The sequence below is a fragment of the Electrona antarctica genome (genome assembly GCF_951216825.1).
Source record: "Electrona antarctica genome assembly, chromosome: 23".
In the NCBI taxonomy this organism is placed as follows: Eukaryota; Metazoa; Chordata; class Actinopteri; order Myctophiformes; family Myctophidae; genus Electrona; species Electrona antarctica.
Genome location: NC_136804.1, coordinates 37,757,846 through 37,782,324, shown reverse-complemented (window position 1 = coordinate 37,782,324; position 24,479 = coordinate 37,757,846). Strand labels below are relative to the sequence as shown.

General features: G+C 43.3%; 2 protein-coding genes across 3 annotated transcripts; both read left to right on the top strand.

Moving 5' to 3' along the window:
- Nucleotides 1-2,490: 2,490 nt before the first annotated feature.
- LOC306916643 (peroxisomal succinyl-coenzyme A thioesterase-like) lies at nt 2,491-24,154 on the top strand. Of its 2 annotated transcripts, none has more exons than XM_079494618.1 (11): nt 2,491-2,607; nt 14,751-15,064; nt 18,236-18,335; nt 19,073-19,263; nt 19,653-19,816; nt 20,271-20,390; nt 20,482-20,564; nt 21,333-21,426; nt 21,765-21,845; nt 22,423-22,564; nt 23,810-24,154. In XM_079494618.1, the coding sequence occupies exons 2-11, from the start codon at nt 14,785-14,787 to the stop codon at nt 23,938-23,940; spliced, it is 1,386 nt and encodes a 461-aa protein (XP_079350744.1). In that variant the 5' UTR covers nt 2,491-2,607; nt 14,751-14,784; the 3' UTR covers nt 23,941-24,154. The 2 variants fall into 2 exon arrangements, with proteins under 2 accessions (XP_079350744.1, XP_079350745.1); XM_079494619.1 differs by lacking the exon at nt 2,491-2,607 and adding an exon at nt 14,468-14,566 and having other exon boundaries at nt 14,853-15,064; nt 23,810-24,151.
- LOC306916644 (peroxisomal succinyl-coenzyme A thioesterase-like) lies at nt 2,595-12,510 on the top strand (the record flags this gene model as incomplete). Its single annotated transcript, XM_079494620.1, has 11 exons — nt 2,595-2,874; nt 4,228-4,327; nt 4,645-4,835; nt 4,928-5,091; nt 5,332-5,451; nt 6,176-6,258; nt 8,445-8,538; nt 9,104-9,184; nt 10,642-10,783; nt 11,375-11,523; nt 12,126-12,510. The coding sequence occupies 10 exons, from the start codon at nt 2,595-2,597 to the stop codon at nt 11,503-11,505; spliced, it is 1,386 nt and encodes a 461-aa protein (XP_079350746.1). The 3' UTR covers nt 11,506-11,523; nt 12,126-12,510.
- Nucleotides 24,155-24,479: the final 325 nt, after the last annotated feature.

Sequence of the window (24,479 nt, the reverse complement as noted above, 5' to 3'; positions counted from 1 at the left end):
TAGAGATATCTTCTCTTATGGGGGTCCCTGGCATTAGCCTGGCTAATAAGCCAGACTCAAATCACACTGTCGTGTGGCAGGCAATTTTTTTTGTGTGCCAACGGCTGATTCGGTCTGGCTTATTAGCCAGGCTAGGGTATTCATTTGCAACTCTAGATTCATCCCATTATTTAAAAAAAAATCTAGAGTGTCAAATTGCGGCTATACGATGTCGACTCGAGGTCCACTCGAATGATGATGAGGTCCTTGAGGATGCAAATGCTACATAAATGCCATGCATAACAAATGTTACATAAATGCCATGCACCAAAACACATAACAAGCAAATAACATACTCGGGAGCTGCCGCAATAACATGTCAACCACAGCCACATACAGAAAGCATTAGGTATGTAATGCAAGTGAAGTGCTGTAAAAAATGTGCACAACTGGTGGCTTTAATAAAGGTAGTAATTAAGGAAACAATCCTGTGTGTGTTTGTGGTGTGTGTGTGTGTGTGTGTGTGTGTGTGTGTGTGTGTGTGTGTGTGTGTGTTGTTTTTGGCGGCACATTTTGATTTTAGTTTTAGTCATAGTTTCTTGAATAGCTTTCATTTAGTTTTAGTCACATTTTAGTCACCTGGAATGTTTTAGTGTTTAGTCTGGTTTTAGTCGACTAAATATCATACGATTTTAGTCGACTAAATGTACAGTTGATTTAGTCGACTAAAATGTATTTTGGCGGGCCTTGATGCCGTCGTAATGACTGATTTTACACGTGCTGAAAATAGCGGATCGGCTATTTTCAGCATGTAAACAAGTGTAAAATGACTTATACTGGATCTCTTGTCCACTAGTCCCTTCATAACATTTTAGTCTAGTTTTTATTTGTTGACGAAATTGTCACTATATTTAGTCTCAGTTTTAGTCATCACAGCTTAGTTTTCATTTAGTTTCCATTTAGTTTTCGTCAGTGAAAAAAGGTAGTCGATGAACATTTTTTGTCATAGTTTTAGTCGACGAAAACAACACTGTGTGTGTGTGTGTGTGTGTGTGTGTGTGTGTGTGTGTGTGTGTGTGTGTGTGTGTGTGTGTGTGTGTGTGTGTGTGTGTGTGTGTGTGTTCAAATGGTTGTGATGCTTCCTGTGCAGTTCAGTAAATACATTTGAGGGTAGATGTAGGAAAAAAAAGAGAACGGAATGCTTACTTTTTGCTACTGGGAACTAGGAAAGGGGGAGTCGGGGAGACCAGGGGGAGTCGGGGAGACCAGGAGCATCTGTGGGTTAAAGTCTTCCACCTGATGGCCTCGCCAACAACAACCTATCAAAGAAACAAAGTGTAAAATAATAGTCTTGGCACAGAGCTACAGCTATAAGCATACACACAAAGGCACCAGATGTCGTTCCTCCCGAGAGCGTAGCCTACAAGCTTTACCAGAAGTAATATTTAGTTTTAGCGTTGTTTGATAGTTGATTGTTTTTTGTAGTTTTTTAATCGAGCGGCCCCTCTTGTGTCTCAAAATGTAATTAAACATCATAATTCATATGGTTATGCAATGATGTTTATCCAAATAAACTTGAAACATGACTTGAAACAACACAATGTACAGATAGAGATATATGTTTAGAGTCTTTAAACAAACAATCTATACATTGAGGCCTATCATCGTTTTACACCAGACTGAATGATGATAGCATATGATCCTAATCCTATAGATTACTATAATGCTCATTGGGTGTAGGGCCATATATTACCTCGTGTTTTCCTTGCTTTATACTGTAAAAAGTCGCTCTGAATTAAGAGCATCTGTTAAATAAATGCCCAAATTGTAAATAGTTGAGGCCGCCATGCAACTGATGCCGCCTCATGTTTGCAGCACTGACTGCAGTCTAACCGCGACCTCTGGTGGCCACCGAAGGAACTTTGGAATGACTGGGCGAAGTACAACAATGTGCAAACACAGCAGCAAGATTCGTGAGTTGCTGTGATAGGAGAAGGATATCAAACGGAACACAACCACCCTAAAGACTAATCATTGTGTATATTCCTGCACTATACCTGCATCCAGTGATCTTGGTACAATATAGAAATTTGATCTATTGCAGATTCTGACGTTCAAATGTACATATTTTTTGTTTTGATTGTATTGCTGTATTGTTGTATTGTGCTTTCTGCTTTGGCAATGTAAACGTATGTTTTCTCATGCCAATAAAGCCCTTTGAATTGAATTGAATTGAATTGAATTGACTAGTTTCAGTCACGTTATTCCCAATCCTGAAACCTTTACTTTGAAGGAACCAACGGATGTATTATTCTGATCATGTGACTGTAGGAGGTCCCGCGGAATGTTTGTTTGCTTTCTCTTTTTTTAATACTCACTCTCACAAGTGCTACTCCTGCAGGATTAAGAAAAGTAGTCTCAGAACAGAATAAGTTATTTAGATAACCTATAGCACGCGGTAACTTTTATGCACATATTAATTCCCGATAGTTGATTTAGTTATTAGGCCTACTGTACAGAACTTTGGCTATTAAATACAAATGTCAAAAAGCGACCTTGGGACTTTAACATGTTGTCTGGTGGTCACGGTTTGACAGTTTGGACCCGATAAGAACATGCACACTAGTCGTGTCGTGTTGAGTATAATCGCAGCTCAGTGCAGAGGTGTGGTGTCTCCCCGTAGGTGGTCGTCCACTATGATGATGACCGGGAGTGTGTTTCCCATCCTGTCCGTTCTCCCCACGCGGGCTCTGGTGGACGAGAAGTTCAGGGTGGTGGTGAAGAATGTTCCGCCGCGGACCGCAGTCACGCTCCATTCCCTTCACCACTCCGAGGACAAGGACTACTGGGAGGCTTATGGTCACTATGTCAGCGATGACCAGGGCACTGTGGCTGGTGGGTAAGACTTATGGTCACTATGACCGGGGCTCTGTGGCTGGTGGGTAAGACTTATGGTCACTGTCAGCGATGACCAGGGCAATGTGGCTGGTGGGTAAGACTTATGGTCACTATGTCAGCGATGACCAGGGCTCTGTGACTGGTGGGTAAGACTTATGGTCACTATGTCAGTGATGACCAGGGCACTGTGGCTGGTGGGTAAGACTTATGGTCACTATGTCAGTGATGACCAGGGCTCTGTGGCTGGTGGGTAAGACTTATGGTCACTGTGACCGGGGCTCTGTGGCTGGTGGATATGGCATTAGGAAGAGGAAGAAATACTGCTGTCAACTTTCAAAAGTACAGTATAAAGTGTCTCCTATATGGATTGATAACTATCTATGACAGAAAATGCACAATCTTTTTATAGTTTCACAAGATGGTATTACCACAGCTCTTAGAGCTCTATACACGTTTATTTTATTGTTTTATTTGTTCCACTTTTGCTTTGGCAATGTAAACGTACGTTTTCTCATGCCAATAAAGCTCCTATTGAATTGAATTGAATTGAATTTAAATGAATTGAACTGGAAGACTCATGACTTAGTATTTTGGGTTGTTTTCCCTGATACAACGTGCGGCCGTGCCCACAACATGCTTTGATGGTTTGGCATTTAAATGTTCATTCATTTGAAGAAGGCTGGCTCAGTACTGGGGGAGAGGCCTGACTCACTGGAGTGTGTTGTGGAGAGATGCACACAAAATAAGATACAGGCCATAATGGACAATGTGAGTCATCCTCTCCACAACAGCTTGGCAGACCAGAAAAGTGAAGAACCTGTTTAGTTCTGTGACATGTAAGAACAAACGATTCAAGAGCACTTTTGTACCAACACTATTGGCTTGCTAGCTTTTAGTTTTTAATTATTTATGGGTCTACGTGCAATATCTAGTGACACCTTTTAAATTATTTTGAATGCTTGTTCATAATATATTTTTTAATATATTTGTCTTTCTTTTTAACCCATGCCCCCCCTTTTTTGTGCTGTATTTTAACCTTATTGTATGAGCTGTGGGACCATCTGAATTTCCCCTCAGGGATCAATAAAGTATCTATCTATCTATCTATCTATCTATCTATATATCTATCTATCTTTGATTGAGGCCCTGGGGGCATGCACACAGGATATTGGATTATTATTATTTTTTTACTTTTTTCTATTTAATTCTTTCAAATCAGTAAACTAAGCTAGTTCTGCATGCAGAGTAGCCTTTTCTATTTATTTTAATACAATATGTAATATGCTGTCGTGCTCGACAGCATATTATAAAAGGCTGTTGTTGTGAGTCACATTGTGTTTCTATGTGTAGTCTCTGACGATGCCAGTGTTGGAGGAACATACACAGGAAAGGAGCCCATGGGTTTGCTGTGGAGTATGCGTCCTGTCCCTGGGAGTCGAACTGGCCTCAGGTGAACACTCACAAAGACTGATTTGCTGCATCGTCAAGCTTTAGCCCATTCTGAGTGGGAACCCCTTTTGGTGTTAGCATTATGTTATGCTTTAGCTATTGAAAAATAGCAGATCTACAAGTAGTTCTGCTATTTTTGAAAAATCGAAGAACGACTGACATAGAAACATAGCTTTTTCAGAAAACTGTAAGGATGTAGAAGACATTTTTAGAATCTGATCTCAGGTCAAAATGGGTTAAGTGCTCATTCTGGTATTCAAACAGAGCCTGTCTCTCCAACTTGTCTCTCGCGGTTTATTCTTCCCTTTCTTCTCCCAGGTTGAGGAAGTTGGACGTGCGCACCCCCATGACGCTGCTCATCTCCATGTACAAAGGCCATGTTGTGGAGGGCTTCAGGGAGCAGCCTCCCATGGCCTCGGTGCTCACAGAGAGGTCCTACATGGCACCAGGTGTCCAGAGGATAGACATCCGAGAGAGAGGAGTCAGAGGGACACTGTTCTTACCTCCAGGTAGAGCAGCAGTCTGAAACACACTACTCTGTTCTTTCTTTATTTCATCACACATTCAGAGAGTTTTATGGCTGTTTATGACCATCTCTCAGGTCCAGGACCGTATCCTGGGGTGCTGGATATGTGGGGAGGGGGTGGAGGACTGGTGGAGTACCGCTCGGCCCTCTTGGCATCCCATGGTTTCGTTTCTATGGCGTTGGAGTATCTCTCTGTTGACAAGCTCAGAACAGCAGATGTTGAGTTCAACTATTTTGAGGTATGGATGTAGTCACTATAGTCAGTCACCCTAATCTCTACGTCATCCTCTCCTCTCAGACTTTGTGTATGTGTAACACGACTAATTACCTGCAAGCGCTTTGTGGAGACAAAGTCCAGCATTTTGAACTGTCACCCAGTGAAGATGTAAAATTGTGTCACGTTTCGAGATTATATAATCTGATGCATGACGTTTCCTTTTCTTGCCCGGTGGAACCACCGTTATCTGGTAACTTTGCAGACGGCGTTTGACATCATCAAGGAGCATCCTCTGGTGATCAAAGACAGAGTTGGGCTGTTCGGTCTCTCCTTCGGCACCTCCGTGTCCCTCTCCTTGGCAGCTTACTCCGAGGTTGTTAGTGTGAGTATTTCTTCGTCACGGTTTACAGTCACGGTGACAGCAGTTTCACACAGTGTTGTTTTTGGCAGCAAGTTTTGATTTTGGTTTTAGTCATAAGTCTCTTGAATAGTTTTCACTTAGTTTTAGTCACATTTTAGTCAAATGGAATGTTTTAGTGTTAGTCTAGTTTTAGTTGATTTAGTCGACTAAAATGTATTTTGGCGAGCCTTGATGCCGTCGTAATGACAGTTTTTACACTTGCTGAAAATAGCCGATCTACAAGCTCACAACGCGTCGCAGCTTGTAGATTGGCTATTTTCAGCATTCAAACCAAGTGTAAAATGACTTATACTGGATCTCTTGTCCACTAGTCCCTGCCTAACATTTTAGTCTAGTTTATTTGTTGACGAAATTGTCAGTATATTTAGTCCAAATAAATCGCTATAAAATGTTGTAAAAAAATACATATTTAGCCCCATGCTCGAATGCCCCCGCCCCCCTGTCAAAAACAGCTAAAATCCCTAAAACGAAAGAAAGCAGCAAATGGAAAAAAAAATAACATTCATCTTTTACTTTCTCTAATAACATCCTAAAACATGAACCTTGGTTGAAAAAAACTAAAGTTGTCCTTTAAGCAGCTAAATCACAACAGCATGCATCAGAGGCATACAGTACTGTGTTTGCCTGTACTGTACGGCCCATCATGGCACATTAATCTCCCATAATGCATATTATTGTGTTCTAGCCTCGTTGCTGTGTTTGCATCAGTGGCAGCCATGTCCATCCAGTCAACAGGTCCCTATTTGAGGTGTTTCGTGAGATAAAGAGGTAAGTATCTTGCTTCATGTCCATCCAGTCAACAGGTCCCTATTTGAGGTGTTTCGTGAGATAAAGAGGTAAGTATCTTGCTTCATGTCCATCCAGTCAACAGGTCCCTATTTGAGGTGTTTCGTGAGATAAAGAGGTAAGTATCTTGCTTCATGTCCATCCAGTCAACAGGTCCCTATTTGAGGTGTTTCGTGAGATAAAGAGGTAAGTATGTTGCTTCATGTCCACCCAGTCAACAGGTCCCTATTTGAGGTGTTTCGTGAGATAAAGAGGTAAGTATCTTGCTCCATGTCCATCCAGTCAACAGGTCCCTATTTGAGGTGTTTCGTGAGATAAAGAGGTAAGTATCTTGCTCCATGTCCATCCAGTCAACAGGTCCCTATTTGAGGTGTTTCGTGAGATAAAGAGGTAAGTATCTTGCTTCATGTCCATCCAGTCAACAGGTCCCTATTTGAGGTGTTTCGTGAGATAAAGAGGTAAGTATCTTGCTTCATGTCCATCCAGTCAACAGGTCCCTATTTGAGGTGTTTCGTGAGATAAAGAGGTAAGTATCTTGCTCCATGTCCATCCAGTCAACAGGTCCCTATTTGAGGTGTTTCGTGAGATAAAGAGGTAAGTATCTTGCTTCATGTCCATCCAGTCAACAGGTCCCTATTTGAGGTGTTTCGTGAGATAAAGAGGTAAGTATCTTGCTCCATGTCCATCCAGTCAACAGGTCCCTATTTGAGGTGTTTCGTGAGATAAAGAGGTAAGTATCTTGCTTCATGTCCATCCAGTCAACAGGTCCCTATTTGAGGTGTTTCGTGAGATAAAGAGGTAAGTATCTTGCTCCATGTCCACCCAGTCAACAGGTCCCTATTTGAGGTGTTTCGTGAGATAAAGAGGTAAGTATGTTGCTTCATGTCCATCCAGTCAACAGGTCCCTATTTGAGGTGTTTCGTGAGATAAAGAGGTAAGTATGTTGCTTCATGTCCATCCAGTCAACAGGTCCCTATTTGAGGTGTTTCGTGAGATAAAGAGGTAAGTATCTTGCTTCATGTCCATCCAGTCAACAGGTCCCTATTTGAGGTGTTTCGTGAGATAAAGAGGTAAGTATGTTGCTTCATGTCCATCCAGTCAACAGGTCCCTATTTGAGGTGTTTCGTGAGATAAAGAGGTAAGTATCTTGCTTCATGTCCATCCAGTCAACAGGTCCCTATTTGAGGTGTTTCGTGAGATAAAGAGGTAAGTATCTTGCTTCATGTCCACCCAGTCAACAGGTCCCTATTTGAGGTGTTTCGTGAGATAAAGAGGTAAGTATCTTGCTTCATGTCCATCCAGTCAACAGGTCCCTATTTGAGGTGTTTCGTGAGATAAAGAGGTAAGTATCTTGCTTCATGTCCATCCAGTCAACAGGTCCCTATTTGAGGTGTTTCGTGAGATAAAGAGGTAAGTATGTTGCTTCATGCCAACATGCATACAATACAGGGTATATACCCTCTTCACCCATTTTGGGTGGGTGTCCCTTTTGGTGTTTTAAACATTATGTTGTAATTTAGCTATTGAAAAATAGCAGATCTACAAGCTCGGTGGCGCGCTACGAGCTTGTAGGTCTGCTATTTTAGAAAATTCACAAAGTTGGAATATATTTTTTCAGAACGAACGTTTTTAACTCAAATCTTTGCTTCTGGGGGGGTCCCTGGAACAACATATTTTCAGATGGGGGGGGCGGAGGCATATTACATATAACTTTTGTGGTCCACTGATTCAGCAGCAAGGTTATAATAGTTTTGGTTTTTTTCATTATAGTTTAGTTTTAGTTAGTTTTGACTTTTTTTTCTTCTAATTCAGTTCGTTTTAGTTCGTTTTTAGAGCGGGTTTGCTAGTTTTTATTTAGTTTTTATTTTGGTGAAATGCTTAGTTTTAGTTTAGTTATAGTTTAGTTTTAGTTTTTTAAACTAAAAAACTATAACTAAAACTATAAAAACTAAAACTATAACTAAGGGTATTTTTTCTATAATTTGTTAGTTTTGTGAACACACAATAAATACAGTTTCAGTTTAGTTATCGTTTTTAATTTATTTTTATTTAGTTTCAGTTAACTAAAATGTTTTTTTAATTCTAGTTTTCGTTTTTTAGTTAGTTTTAGTTAACTATTATAACCTTGCTTTGCAGTAATGTTGAGATGTACTGTGTGTCCTTGTCAGGAATGAGCACAAGATAATATTTGATGAGCAGAATCGTGTAATCCAGAGAAACTTGATCCTACCAATCCCGACTGACGTCGATCTGAAAGTAGATGTAAGTACATGCCGTACCGTACGGCTTATTATAATGCTGCATGATTACCACAAATTGATAATGAAACCAAAGTGTAAAACGGTTCAACTCGTCTACCATACCAGCCATGACACAAAAGTATAGTCATTTTGTATTTTAACCCATTCTGGGCGGGAACCCCTTTTTTAATGTTTTTTTTTTATGTTTTTTTTGTGGCTTTCGCCTTTATTTTATATTTTTATGGAGGGACAGACAGTAGGCTGACAAGAGATGGGGGGAAGACATGCAGTAAAGGCCGTCGGGATCGGGAGTCGAACCCGCGGCACACTGCCAGACTGGATTACCAGCCAAGGTGCCTGGACCACTGAGCCATGGCCCAGGCCTCGGGAACCCTTTTAGTGTTTTAAGTTAACCATTATTTTAAACTATTGAAAATTAGCAGATCTACAAGCTCATAGCCGCGCTACGATCTTGTAGATCTGCTATTTTTTTTTAAATAGTGAAAATGTGGCACAAGTCTTTGAATGTATATTCAACAGAGTAAAGTCCAAGTTTCTGTTTTTTTATCCCTGGTTGAATGTGGAAGGTGGGGAGGATACGATGTCCAGTGCTGTTGGTCAACGGTGATGACGATCAGAACTGGGCCACAGTGGAGTCTGCTGAGGATGTGAGTTCACCCCAAACACCCTCACACATCTCTTTTAGTTAGTCTGCTGAGGATGTGAGTTCACCCCAAACACCCTCACACATCTCTTTTAGTTAGTCTGCTGAGGATGTGAGTTCACCCCAGACACCCTCTCACATCTCTTTTAGTTAGTCTGCTGAGGATGTGAGTTCACCCCAGACACCCCCACACATCTCTTTTAGTTAGTCTGCTGAGGATGTGAGTTCACCCCAAACACCCTCACACCAGAGGCGTATCTACAATAAGGCGAGGGCAGGCGTCCGCCTGTCCAAATCCATTTCTGTCCTGGCCAAAATCCATACAATGAGAACAGAGAGAGGACAAAAACAAGACCTGAGAACTATTAGTGGACAGCTGATTGGCCGTTGCGGTAGAGTGCGACCCTCAATCACCCATTGTAATGTAAATGCATGCCTTTCAGCCTTTGTATCCTATACTGTCTGGCAGGTATATCTCTTTGAAAACCTTTAGTTCTACGATTGTGCGCAGGGAGACGACAATTAACACATCTTGCCTGCCCAAAATGTATTCCTGGAAACGCCACTGCCTCACACATCTCTTTCAGCACCCGCTTCGGATGTTCTCACCCGATAATCAAGAGAATGTTTGTAATCAGCACCTTATAAATACCCCCAGTATGTGATAATCAACATACTGGGAAATCCGGACTGAAACTATGGGAGCGTTTGCTTTTTGTGTCAATGACGGAGGCGCGCCGTACTGTCTGGTGGCCTTGAGCCACCGCCGAGCGAGTCTCTGGTGGCCTTGAGCCCCGCCGAGCGAGTCTCTGGTGGCCTTGAGCCACCGCCGAGCGAGTCTCTGGTGGCCTTGAGCCACCGCCGAGCGAGTCTCTGGTGGCCTTGAGCCACCGCCGAGCGAGTCTCTGGTGGCCTTGAGCCACCGCCGAGCGAGTCTCTGGTGGCCTTGAGCCACCGCCGAGCGAGTCTCTGGTGGCCTTGAGCCACCGCCGAGCGAGTCTCTGGTGGCCTTGAGCCACCGCCGAGCGAGTCTCTGGTGGCCTTGAGCCACCGCCGAGGCACCACCGAGCGAGGCGCTAGCCGAGCGAGTCGCCGTGCCGAGCGATGCGACGGCCACCAGACCCGACTCAGCGCCGTCCGTGTTACATCCCGATAGGCAGAGAATAGTAAATATTAGTAGCCCCTAGTTTCCATGCCCCGACAATAGAGTTGGAAATGACACGTCCAGCAGGGGGAGTCCTTGACCAGGCTATGTCTGCACCACCACCCTGCATGCGTGCAGTCCGGGTGAACACAGCCAAACACCACAATGTCCAGTATGCCAGTATGGCCACATTCCAACGTCCTGATAACGGTTGATTTCGTATATTTAATACAGTGATAACGGACAAATCCGCTGTCTTTTAGTTCCATCCCACAATGAGTGAGTAGGAAGTGACATCACTCCCTTTTCCTCCTCAGATAACCACCATGATGCGCGCAGCGGGCAACGAGCACCTGTTGACCGTCCTCACCTACGCCGGTGCCGGACACCTGATCGAGCCGCCCTACACGCCACACTTCGTAGCCAGCAACTTTATAATACATGGCACGCGTGACAAGGGTGACGATCTACACAACACACATAACGTTTTGAGAAAACACACACACACACACACACACACACACACACACACACACACACACACACACACACACACACACACACACACACACACACACACACACACACACAGTGTTGGGAAAGTTCATTTATTTTATGAACTAGTTCAGTTCACAGTTCAGAAATTTAAAAAGGAACTAATTCAGTTCATAGTTCATAATTCAACATTTTGAACTAAAGTTCATGGTTCCAAAAAATGAACGATCTTAGTCTTTTTTTTTATTATTGCCACATCCTAGGATATAGCCATTTGCGCACCAGCTGAGAGACAGGGATTTAGTCTATTTAATGCTGATAGGCACTCAAATGAGATGTTAACGTCCTGTAAGACTAGTGTTGACTAGTCAATACCAAGTGGCTCTTATTACACACACACACACACACACGCGTGACAAGGGTGACGATCTACACAACACACGTTTTGAACACGCATAAATATCCACACACAAACTGTCATGATTTAGAAGACATTTGTAGAATCGAACTTAGGTCTAAATGGCTTAACCGAGTGTGTGTTCTTGTGCTTGTCAGTGATTATGCTGTGGGGCGGAGAGACCAAACCTCATGCAGACGCTCAGGAAGACTCCTGGGAGAAGATCTTGGCGTTTCTGCAACAGCATCTGTATCCCAGCCCTGTGTCTGTCCCTCAGTCCAAGCTGTGAAGACACACACACACATCTGTATCCCAGCCCTGTGTCTGTCCCTCAGTCCAAGCTGTGAAGACACACACACACACATCTGTATCCCAGCCCTGTGTCTGTCCCTCAGTCCAAGCTGTGAAGACACACACACACACATCTGTATCCCAGCCCTGTGTCTGTCCCTCAGTCCAAGCTGTGAAGACACACACACATCTGTATCCCAGCCCTGTGTCTGTCCCTCAGTCCAAGCTGTGAAGACACACACACACATCTGTATCCCAGCCCTGTGTCTGTCCCTCAGTCCAAGCTGTGAAGACACACACACACACATCTGTATCCCAGCCCTGTGTCTGTCCCTCAGTCCAAGCTGTGAAGACACACACACCTGTATCCCAGCCCTGTGTCTGTCCCTCAGTCCAAGCTGTGAAGACACACACACACATCTGTATCCCAGCCCTGTGTCTGTCCCTCAGTCCAAGCTGTGAAGACACACACACACACACACACACACACACACACACACACACACACATCTGTATCCCAGCCCTGTGTCTGTCCCTCAGTCCAAGCTGTGGAGACACACACACACACACACATCTGTATCCCAGCCCTGTGTCTGTCCCTCAGTCCAAGCTGTGGAGACACACACACACACACACACCTGTATCCCAGCCCTGTGTCTGTCCCTCAGTCCAAGCTGTGAACACACACACACACGCACACGCACGCCACTAAGACAGCCATGTTAACCTATACTGTATCATAAATCATAGGGGAAACCACGAAGGGCCTCTACTGTACCGTACTGTAGGTTTGAATGTAAAATGTATTATTTATGACTGACATCTCCTTCAATGAGAGACTTGTCTTTCAGGCCTGAAGCCACAGTTGTAAAATATTATTCTTCAGTGATGAGAAATGCCACTCAAAGCCCCGGGCAGTACAATCTCATTTGACAGTAATGTATGCAATTATTTGATTGAAAATGTCAATGCCGTCCGTGATTAAAAGGGATTCTTTATGCTTTATGGTATCTAATTATTTATTATATTTTTCTTTATATCATGTGCCAATTATTATGTATGCTATTATTTGATTTAAAGAGTGATTATGTCCTTATATTTGGTGAGAGACATTCTGATGTGGTCTAATTCTGAAGTTAAAGTGGTTTGTTGAAATAGCATGGTTAATTTTAATTCTATTTCAGAGGGAGGATATATGATCTACAAGACATTTAAAGGACCACTTCACCACTTTTCAACCTATCTTCATATAATAGGTCCTCACTAATAATTTTTCCTACTCAGTCTGTGTCTCATAGGAGGGCTGTGGGCAGTTTAGAAACCGTCCTCCAGTGACGTCACATCATCATTAGGCAGATTTTTTTTTAAACAAGTTTTTGTTTACAAAAATGGTTAGATTTTCATTATCGTGAGAACGATGGCTTCCATTTTCGCATTGCAACTTTTCAGGACTAGAAAGCCTGCAGTTTCTATTAGCTTGTATTCCCCATCGATGATGTCACTGGAAGACGGTTTCTGAACTGAGACACAGACTGAGTAGAAAAGAAATTGCGCCATTTTTTCATGATTATTAGTGAGGACCTATTATATGAAGATAGGTTGAAAAGTGGTGAAGTGGTCCTTTAAGGGATTCCAAGAAACAGAATTTCACTAATCCTAAAACGAAATTTCTTCGTCGACTACCTTTTTCCATTGACTAAATGGAAACTAAATGAAAACTAAGCTATGATGACTAAATATGTAATATATAAATTGACAATTTCATCAACAAATAAAAATTAGACTAAAATGTTAGGAAGGGACTAGTGGACAAGAGATCCACTTTAAGTCATTTTACAATTAGTTGCATGCTGAAAATAGCAGCGCGACACGTGGGCTTGTAGATCGGCTATTTTCAATACGACGGCATCAAGGCCCGCCAAAATACATTTTGTTCGACTGAATCAACTGTAGATTTAGTCGACTAAAATCTTATGACATTTAGTCGACTAAAACTAGACAAACAGGTGACTAAAATGTGACTAAAACTAAGTGAAAACTATTCAAGAGACTGACTAAAACTAAAATCAAAATTTGCTGCCAAAAACACTGCATCTGAGTGACACTGAGGTGATGTATGTCAAGTGTCAGAACTACTTCAAGTATGAATGCATTTTATGAATAAAATATCAGTTATTGTGTGTGTGTGTGTGGGGGGGGGGGGGGGGGGGGGGCATGGTTACCGAGGTTACACTGTGTAAAACAATGGTACCATGGGAGAGAACAGGCAAACATAAATAACAATTCTTCTACATTCTCTAAAATCTGCATTACTTAATTTACAAGAAGTCTATATACAATATAGACTTCTTGTAAATTAGAAGTCTATATACAATATAGACTTCTTGTAAATTAAGTAATGCAGATTTTTTAATAGTTGTTTTGGGGACAGTTAAGCAGCACATCTGACAAGAATGCAGATGTTTAACAATAATTTAACTATTGAGAGCATATAACATTAAAACCAAATAAGGGTCTGTGGTGTATTTTCACACCCAACTCACCCTAAACTCACTAAAGTAGAGAGATAAATGAACACTCTAGACTAAAGCAAACTGTAGTCATCAGATCGAAGAGAAACAGGCAGAGAGGTGAACTGGAATCCCTCAGAGTAGTATTTATTGCAGAAGTACAAATACAACAGAGTCCAGAACAGAGCTTCAGACCCTGGGCATGGAGCCCAGGGCCCCTATGACTGACCACCGCGGCCAGCCCAGACTAGTGATTCTCACATTGACAACATGACAAGATATAGTACAGAATTGAATTCAGAGGTGGAGTCAAGATACGTTTACCAACCCTCCGTCATTTATGCTGGGGACCACCTGGAACCCCCTCAAGGACCACTGGTGGTCCCCGGACCACCACCACTTCTTGAGGTTTTATTTTGAAGGAGACATATCGACCCGGACCCAGTTAGTTCCGGTGTGTGTCTGAGCTGATCTGTGTCCAGAAAGAAGGAATGTTGACTGACAACTACCGTCGTTATAAACTCTACAAGTGGGACTGTCTACAGAAAGGTATAGAAGCAATGGAAACTGGACTAACTATTAGAGCTTATGCGCTTAGTTAACGTTGTGCATATTGTTTATTTCCGATAGTGAATTTAACGGTCTTGACTAAATAGAAATAGCCTGCCTGTTCAGTGATGTCAAAAGACCGACCTTGAGACTTGGCGTTTAAGTTGTTAATGTTACCACATAGTCGCAGTTAAGAAGAATCGATAAGAAGTTAGAACATGCACACTAGTCGTGTCGTGTTGAGTATAATCGCAGCTCAGTGCAGAGGTGTGGTGTCTCCCCGTAGGTGGTCGTCCACTATGATGATGACCGGGAGTGTGTTTCCCATACTGTCCGTTCTCCCCACGCGGGCTCTGGTGGACGAGAAGTTCAGGGTGGTGGTGAAGAATGTTCCGCCGCGGACCGCAGTCACGCTCCATTCCCTTCACCACTCCGAGGACAAGGACTACTGGGAGGCTTATGGTCACTATGTCAGCGATGACCAGGGCACTGTGGCTGGTGGGTAAGACTTATGGTCACTATGACCGGGGCTCTGTGGCTGGTGGGTAAGACTTATAGTCACTATGTCAGTGATGACCAGGGCTCTGTCGCTGGTGGGTAAGGCTTAGGGTCTGTCAGTGATGATCGGGGCTCTGTCGCTGGTGGGTAAGACTTATGGTCTGTCAGTGATGATCGGGGCTCTGTCGCTGGTGGGTAAGGCTTATGGTCTGTCAGTGATGATCGGGGCTCTGTCGCTGGTGGGTAAGACTTATGGTCACTATGTCAGTGATGACCGGGGCTCTGTGGCTGGTGGGTAAGACTTATGGTCACTATGTCAGTGATGACTGGGGCTCTGTCGGTGCCCACGACCAATAGACACTGCTTTGATGGTCTGGCAAGTTAAAATAATATAATGATAATAATGAAAATATAAATGCCTTAAAGGTAGGGCAACTTAAGATATGTATTTACATACTACTAGTCCATATCTAGACAACAATTTAAGTTTCTTTAAAAAAAAAGTGTTATATGAAAATATGAAAAATATGAAAAATAGCAGATCTACAAGCTCACAATGTGTTGCGCTGCGACGCGTTGACGCTATTTTCGGGGCGCAACGCAGCACTCTTTAGCTAGTGGAGATGCAGGTGTAACGACATGGATTTCTAAACAAATTTGTTCAACGCAAAATACTGTGTTCAAGTTCAGGAGGAAAAAAGCAATTCTCCTGAATGCTGCCTAACGACATGGTATGGAAAGGAGTGGCATTTGCATTTCTTTCACCATAGTAAATGCTGCATTCATGGTCAGTTGTTTTACAGACGGGTAAAAGGGCAGGGGCTGAAGCCCCCTTTGATGTCTATGTGTGCACGACCCTGATCCATGGCACCCCTACGTACAGTAGATATGCAAATCTTTCCCCAAGAGATACAGGATGTCAGGAGGAAAACTGGAGAAAAACATTGTTTCCATTAGGATAGATTAAAAACATTCAGATCAACATATGGAATGAATTCTGTACTGGCCATATATGGAGCGTGTCTTGAGTGTACAGATCAACATATGGAATGAATTCTGTACTGGCCATATATGGAGCGTGTCTTGAGTGTACAGATCAACATATGGAATGAATTCTGTACTGGCCATATATGGAGCGTGTCTTGAGTGTACAGATCAACATATGGAATGAATTCTGTACTGCCCATATATGGAGCGTGTCTTGAGTGTACAGATCAACATATGGAATTAATTCTGTACTGCCCATATATGGAGCGTGTCTTGAGTGTACAGATCAACATATGGAATGAATTCTGTACTGGCCATATATGGAGCGTGTCTTGAGTGTACAGATCAACATATGGAATGAATTCTGTACTGGCCATATATGGAGCGTGTCTTGAGTGTACAGATCAACATATGGAATGAATTCTGTACTGGCCATATATGGAGCGTGTCTTGAGTGTACAGATCAACATATGGAATGAATTCTGTACTGGCCATATATGGAGCGTGTCTTGAGTGTACAGATCAGCATATGGAATGAATTCTGTACTGGCCATATATGGAGCGTGTCTTGAGTGTACAGATCAACATATGGAATGAATTCTGTACTGGCCATATATGGAGCGTGTCTTGAGTGTACAGATCAACATATGGAATGAATTCTGTACTGGCCATATATGGAGCGTGTCTTGAGTGTACAGATCAACATATGGAATGAATTCTGTACTGGCCATATATGGAGCGTGTCTTGAGTGTACAGATCAACATATGGAATGAATTCTGTACTGGCCATATATGGAGCGTGTCTTGAGTGTACAGATCAACATATGGAATGAATTCTGTACTGGCCATATATGGAGCGTGTCTTGAGTGTACAGATCAACATATGGAATGAATTCTGTACTGGCCATATATGGAGCGTGTCTTGAGTGTACAGATCAACATATGGAATGAATTCTGTACTGGCCATATATGGAGCGTGTCTTGAGTGTACAGATCAACATATGGAATGAATTCTGTACTGGCCATATATGGAGCGTGTCTTGAGTGTACAGATCAACATATGGAATGAATTCTGTACTGGCCATATATGGAGCGTGTCTTGAGTGTACAGATCAACATATGGAATGAATTCTGTACTGGCCATATATGGAGCGTGTCTTGAGTGTACAGATCAACATATGGAATGAATTCTGTACTGGCCATATATGGAGCGTGTCTTGAGTGTACAGATCAACATATGGAATGAATTCTGTACTGGCCATATATGGAGCATGTCTTGAGTGTACAGATCAACATATGGAATGAATTCTGTACTGGCCATATATGGAGCATGTCTTGAGTGTACAGATCAACATATGGAATGAATTCTGTACTGGCCATATATGGAGCATGTCTTGAGTGTACAGATCAACATATGGAATGAATTCTGTACTGGCCATATATGGAGCATGTCTTGAGTGTACAGATCAACATATGGAATGAATTCTGTACTGGCCATATATGGAGCATGTCTTGAGTGTACAGATCAACATATGGAATGTCAAAACAGGACATCTAAGGGTGGCAGTGTCTTGAGTGTACAGTAGGGTTTTAAGTAACTAGTCGACTATTCAACTAGTGGACTAGTAAATCCGCTAGTCGAGCTTGTTGGTACTAGTTGACTAGTTGATAAGAGAAAAAAAGGGTTTTTTTTCATCGTTTTTGTAGGCCTCAAGATCAGCTAGATTATAGTTATAGTCACCAATGTACACAGGAAATGTACAACTATTATTAATTTTACATAATAGTTAGGCCTAGTTAAACAACTAGTCGACTAGTAAACTAGTAAAAAATCACTAGAAGTGAAAGTCCTAGTCTACAGGGTTAGAATTTTGTCTCGACTCCTATTGCAATATTTCTGAGTGATCCAGAATTCCATGACGAAGAAGTCACATTGTGTTTCCATGTGTAGTCTCTGACGATGCCAGTGTTGAAGTCACATTGTGTTTCCATGTGTAGTCTCTGACGATGCCAGTGTTGAAGTCACATTGTGTTTCCATGTGTAGTCTCTGACGATGCCAGTGTTGAAGTCACATTGTGTTTACATTTGTAGTCTCTGACGATGCCAGTGTTGAAGTCACATTGTGTTTCCATGTGTAGTCTCTGACGATGCCAGTGTTGAAGTCACATTGTGTTTCCATGTAGTCTCTGACGATGCCAGTGTTGGAGGAACATACACAGGGAAGGAGCCCATGGGTTTGCTGTGGAGTATGCGTCCTGTCCCTGGGAGTCGAACTGGCCTCAGGTGAACACTCACAAAGACTGATGATTTGCATCGTCATACTTTAGTTGCTCATTGATGACGGCTGCCATCTTGCCAGCAAGGTACTAACTAGGTGCAATTTCCCATTGACAGCTCATTCATCCAAATAGAAAAGTCATATCTGATTGTATTAAACAACATCAAACTCACCAATTTTGCAGCTGTACTTAAAGCTTGAATTATCGTCTTTCTATCTGTAAGTGTTTGTTTCATAAAAATCCACCGTAGACATGTTATGAGCTAGAAATTCCTTGCAGATGATGTGTCAGAGTTTGGAAGCGCTCGTTATCAGTAAAGCAACCTCCTGCTGCCTCCTGCATTATGAACAGGTGGTACGCATGGGCTGTTGAGTGATAGTCAACGAGCGCTTCCAAACTCCAGCACTTAGAAAAAAATCATCTGCAAGGAATTTCTCGACAGGAAGTAGCTCATAACATGTCTACAGTGGATTTTTATGAAACAAACACTTTGCAGATAGAAAGAGGATAATTCAATAATTCAAGCTTTCCGTACAGCTGCAATGTTGGTGAGTTTGACGGTTGTTTAAATACAATCAGATAGGACTGTTCTGTTTGGATGAATGGGCTGTCTATAAGTTGCACCTAGATAGCACCTTGCTGGCAAGATGGCAGCCGTGTGCATATCATCAGTTCTATTCAAACAGTCTGTCTCTCCTCCTCCTCATCTCTCGCGGTTTGTTCTTCCCTTTCTTCTCCCAGGTTGAGGAAGTTGGACGTGCGCACCCCCATGACGCTGCTCATCTCCATGTACAAAGGCCATGTTGTGGAGGGCTTCAGGGAGCAGCCTCCCATGGCCTCGGTGCTCACAGAGAGGTCCTACATGGCACCAGGTGTCCAGAGGATAGACATCCGAGAGAGAGGAGTCAGAGGGACACTGTTCTTGCCTCCAGGTATAGAGTGTCGCAGTCCCGCCCCCTACCAGGGCCCAGGAAATGATTCCCCGTTCATTTTCCTCATAGACTTTTCATTTTATTTATTTAAAGACCCTTTAAGCCTCGTACAAAGCCAACTCGAGTTGTGACAAATTTCTGGCCGAACAAATAATTAGAAAGAAAACGGCTGGTTACAACACTTTGTTGTTTTTCTTCTTCGTAATTATTTGTTCGGCCCAAAACGTGTTCATTGTCATGATTTGTCACAACAAGAGTTGGCTTAGTCCGCGGCGTAAACATCTTTAAATAAATACTTTTTGAAAAGCCTATGAAACAGTCTGTGAAACACTTTCTTTATTTCATCACACATTCAGAGAGTTTTATGGCTGTTTATGACCATCTCTCAGGTCCAGGACCGTTCCCCGGGGTGCTGGACATGTGGGGAGGGGGTGGAGGACTGGTGGAGTACCGCTCGGCCCTCTTGGCATCCCATGGTTTCGTTTCTATGGCGTTGGAGTATCTCTCTATAGAGGAGGTCAAAACGGCAGATGTTGAGCTCAATTATTTTGAGGTATGTAGTCAGTCACCCTCATCTCTTCATCATCCTTTACTATCAGACTTTGTGTATTGTAAAGCCCTATAACCACACCAAAGGGTCAAGACGGATTTAGCGTTGTCCCTGCGGTGTGATATGTCTTGTTGCACGTTGACCCACGTTGACCCTAGTGATTCAACGCATGGAATTCAATGGCCCCAAACCACCACACCAAATGGTCGAGACAGTTTTAGCGTTAACTTCTTGCAACCGTTTGGACCCATGGTGACCCTTTGGTGTGGTTAGGGCTTAACACGACTAATTACCTGCAAGCGCTTTGTGGGTACAAAGTTCAGCTTTTTGACCCGTCTCCCAGTCCCCTGTCACCCAGTGGATGTAAATTTGTGTCACGTTTCAAAGATTATATAATCTGATGCATGACGTTTCTTTTCTTGCCCGGTGGAACCACCGTTATCTGGTAACTTTGCAGACGGCGTTTGACATCATCAAGGAGCATCCTCTGGTGATCAAAGACAGAGTTGGGCTGTTCGGTCTCTCCTTCGGCACCTCCGTGTCCCTCACCTTGGCAGCTTACTCCGAGTTCATTAGTGTGAGTAGTATTTGTTGGATCACAAACTTGCTGTGACGCCGATGATGAAAGAAAAGGTGTAATAAGCATAATAAATATGATTGTGTTCTAGCCTCGATGCTGTGTCTGTATCAGTGGCAGCCATGTCCATCCAGTCACCAAGTCCCTATATGACGTGTTTCTTGAAATGAACAAGTAAGTCTCCTGCTTCTCGCTAACATGACGCTGCAATTAACTCTGTTAAAGGACAACTTTAGTTTTTTTTCCAACCAATGTTCATGTTTTAGGTTGTTATTAGATCAAAGTATATTAGTTGGTTTTAACAAATGTAAGGACAATAAACACAACAAGAACATAATAACAAACAAGAAAAGAAAAGAAAAGAAAGAAAGAAAGAAAGACAGCTCAGGCACAACACTATTGTAAATAAAAAGATGGCAAACAACAATGAGATTGTAGCTTTTTTTGACAGGGGGGCGGGGGCATTCGAACATGGGGCTAAATATGTATTTTTTTACTAAATGTTATAGCGATTTTATTTACTATGGTCCTACTAGACCCCATACAATTACGTCTGGCCACAAAAGATCACGGGATCTATTGAATGTCAAGGGGGAGGTGAACTGACATATTGAGCCTACAACATGGCATCCCCCCTAGTACCCCCTTCACATTGAGTAGATCCCGTGATCTTGTGTGGCCAGATGTAATTTCCTGGGGTCTAGTAGGACCATAGTAAATAAAATCGCTATAACATTTAGTAAAAAAATACATATTTAGCCCCATTTTCGAATGCCCCCGCCCCCTGTCAAAAATAGCTAAAATCCCTAAAACGAAAGAAAGCAGCAACTGGAAAAAAATAACAGTCATCTTTCAGTTCCTCTAATAACCTAAAACATGAATGAAGAAGACTCTGACCTTATTGCAGAAATGATGATGAGAGGTAATTGTTTTCTTTTCCAGGAATGCGAACAGGGCTAGAGTAGATGAACAGAACCGCCTCATCTGGAGAGACATGATTCTACCAATCCCCACCGACCCCAATCAGAAAGTGGATGTAAGTACATCAATTTACAATTTAGGGCATTCAAGCAGACGCTCTTAATCCAGAGCGACTTACATTAAGCAAGAACAAAAAACATGGCATTACATCACATACATCAAAAAGTAGTTATCATGAATCTAAGGTAAGCTAAGAATAACGTAACAGTGGAATATCTATATAATGAAACTATGCATATATACTATATAGTGCTATGTCTAGGCTACATAAAATGCTGTCTATGTTACATAAGTAGTAGTACGTAATACTATATATCCCATAGTTATACATTGAGAACTTAAGCACCCATAAACCTAATACTGCTTTGAATCCCTGGTTGAATGTTGTGGAAGGTGGGGAGGATACGATGTCCAGTGCTGTTGGTCAACGGTGATGACGATCAGAACTGGGCCACAGTGGAGTCTGCTGAGGATGTGAGTTCACCCCAAACACCCTCACACATCTCTTTTAGTTGGTCTGCTGAGGATGTGAGTTCACCCCAAACACCCTCACTCATCTCTTTTAGTTAGTCTGCTGAGGATGTGAGTTCACCCCAAACACCCTCACTCATCTCTTTTAGTTAGTCTGCTGAGGATGTGAGTTCACCCCAAACACCCTCACACATCTCTTTTAGTTAGTCTGCTGAGGATGTGAGTTCACCCCAAACACCCCCACTCATCTCTTTTAGTTAGTCTGCTGAGGATGTGAGTTCACCCCAAACACCCTCACACATCTCTTTTAGTTAGTCTGCCGAGGATGTGAGTTCACCCCAAACACCCCCACACATCTCTTTGAGTTAGTCTGCTGAGGATGTGAGTTCACCCCAAACACCCTCACTCATCTCTTTTAGTTAGTCTGCTGAGGATGTGAGTTCACCCCAAACACCCTCACACATCTCTTTTAGTTAGTCTGCTGAGGATGTGAGTTCACCCCAGACACTCTCACACATCTTTTAGTTCCATCCCACAATGACTGAGTAGGAACTGAACATCACTCCCTTTTCCTCCTCAGATAACCACCATGATGCGCGCAGCGGGCAACGAGCACCTGTTGACCGTCCTCACCTACGCCGGTGCCGGACACCTGATCGAGCCGCCCTACACAGCACACTTCCGCGCCACCAACTTCATAGTGCAGGACACGCGAAAGAAGGGTAAGCTCTATACATGCATGTTTAAAAGGCCACAGTCGGTAGTGCTGTCACCTCACAGCTAGATGGTCCTGGTTCGATTCCCGCTGGGGACGCTGTGGGCACTGGTGGCGTGTTTCCTCCTCCGCGTCATCAGTGCCCATACCCGAGGTGGGATTGGCGAAAGGGCCTTTCTGTGTGGAGTTTGCATGTTCTCCCCGTGTCCCCTAGGGTAGTAGGTACCCTGATGGAGGGGAAAGGAACTGGTTGGAATAACGTGTTCCTTCCATGCGCTACGTCCAACCAGGGAAACTCCCCCCTGTCAGGTGAAAAGGAGCAACTTGGACACCCAGGCATGAAGGAAGCATGAGTTCAAGTCCGTTGCTCTCCCCAGGTTGGCAGAGGGTGTGTAGAGCCCAGGATCACATTTTGGGATAAAAAAATAAAATAAAAAGGCCACAGTTATGCACTAAAAACTAGAGTTGTTCCGATACTGGTATCGGGTACTCGGGCCGATACCACCCTCAAGTACTCATGCTCGGAACCGGCCCTGATACTCTGACCCGAGTACCAAAACATCCAGTTGACACTATAGGCTGAAGGAATGCAACAGGAGCAAATCTGACCCAACACGGCAGCACATCACCAAAAACAGCCGATCTACAAGAATACATGACAACTGACAAGTGTAGATCGGAGATCCATCTGCAACGATGAGGAAAAGGGGCTAAAATAAGTGCTTACTCAACAAAAATAAAGAACTCTTATCGGTACCTACTACTCGGTCTGAAAATAATGGAATTGGGACAACTAAACATGCATACCGGTATGCATGCACACACAGTCACACATTAAACATACAATTTTACAAAATGTTATGTTGGCAATAATCAGTTGTTGCTGCCCATGGAGTTTTATTGGATTTTACCCGTCATACTTATCAAACATCATGTCAATATGCATAGGAGTACGCAATTTAGTTTGTCTTTTTTATTATTATTATTATTATTTTTAAAGAGGGACAGGCATTAGGCTGACAAGAAATGGGGAGAGAGATGGGGGGGTGACATGCAGTAAAGGCCGTCGGGATCGGGAGTCGAACCCGCGGCACACTGCCAGACTGGATGACCAGCCAAGGTGCCTGGACCGCTGAGCCACAATTTCGTTTTTTAAGTTGGACCAGTATCACATATTCAGCAGCTGTAAATTGAGTGTGTGTGTGAGTGAGTTTAAGACTCCTGAACAAGTGTGTGTTCTTGTGTTTGTCAGTGATTATGCTGTGGGGCGGAGAGACCAAACCTCATGCAGACGCTCAGGAAGACTCCTGGGAGAAGATCTTGGCGTTTCTGCAACAGCATCTGTATCCCAGCCCTGTGTCTGTCCCTCAGTCCAAGCTGTGAAGACACACACACACACATCTGTATCCCAGCCCTGTGTCTGTCCCTCAGTCCAAGCTGTGAAGACACACACACACACATCTGTATCCCAGCCCTGTGTCTGTCCCTCAGTCCAAGCTGTGAAGACACACACACACACATCTGTATCCCAGCCCTGTGTCTGTCCCTCAGTCCAAGCTGTGAAGACACACACACACATCTGTATCCCAGCCCTGTGTCTGTCCCTCAGTCCAAGCTGTGAAGAGACACACACATCTGTATCCCAGCCCTGTGTCTGTCCCTCAGTCCAAGCTGTGAAGACACACACACATCTGTATCCCAGCCCTGTGTCTGTCCCTCAGTCCAAGCTGTGAAGACACACACATCTGTATCCCAGCCCTGTGTCTGTCCCTCAGTCCAAGCTGTGAAGACACACACATCTGTATCCCAGCCCTGTGTCTGTCCCTCAGTCCAAGCTGTGAAGAGAGACACACACATCTGTATCCCAGCCCTGTGTCTGTCCCTCAGTCCAAGCTGTGAAGAGAGACACACACATCTGTATC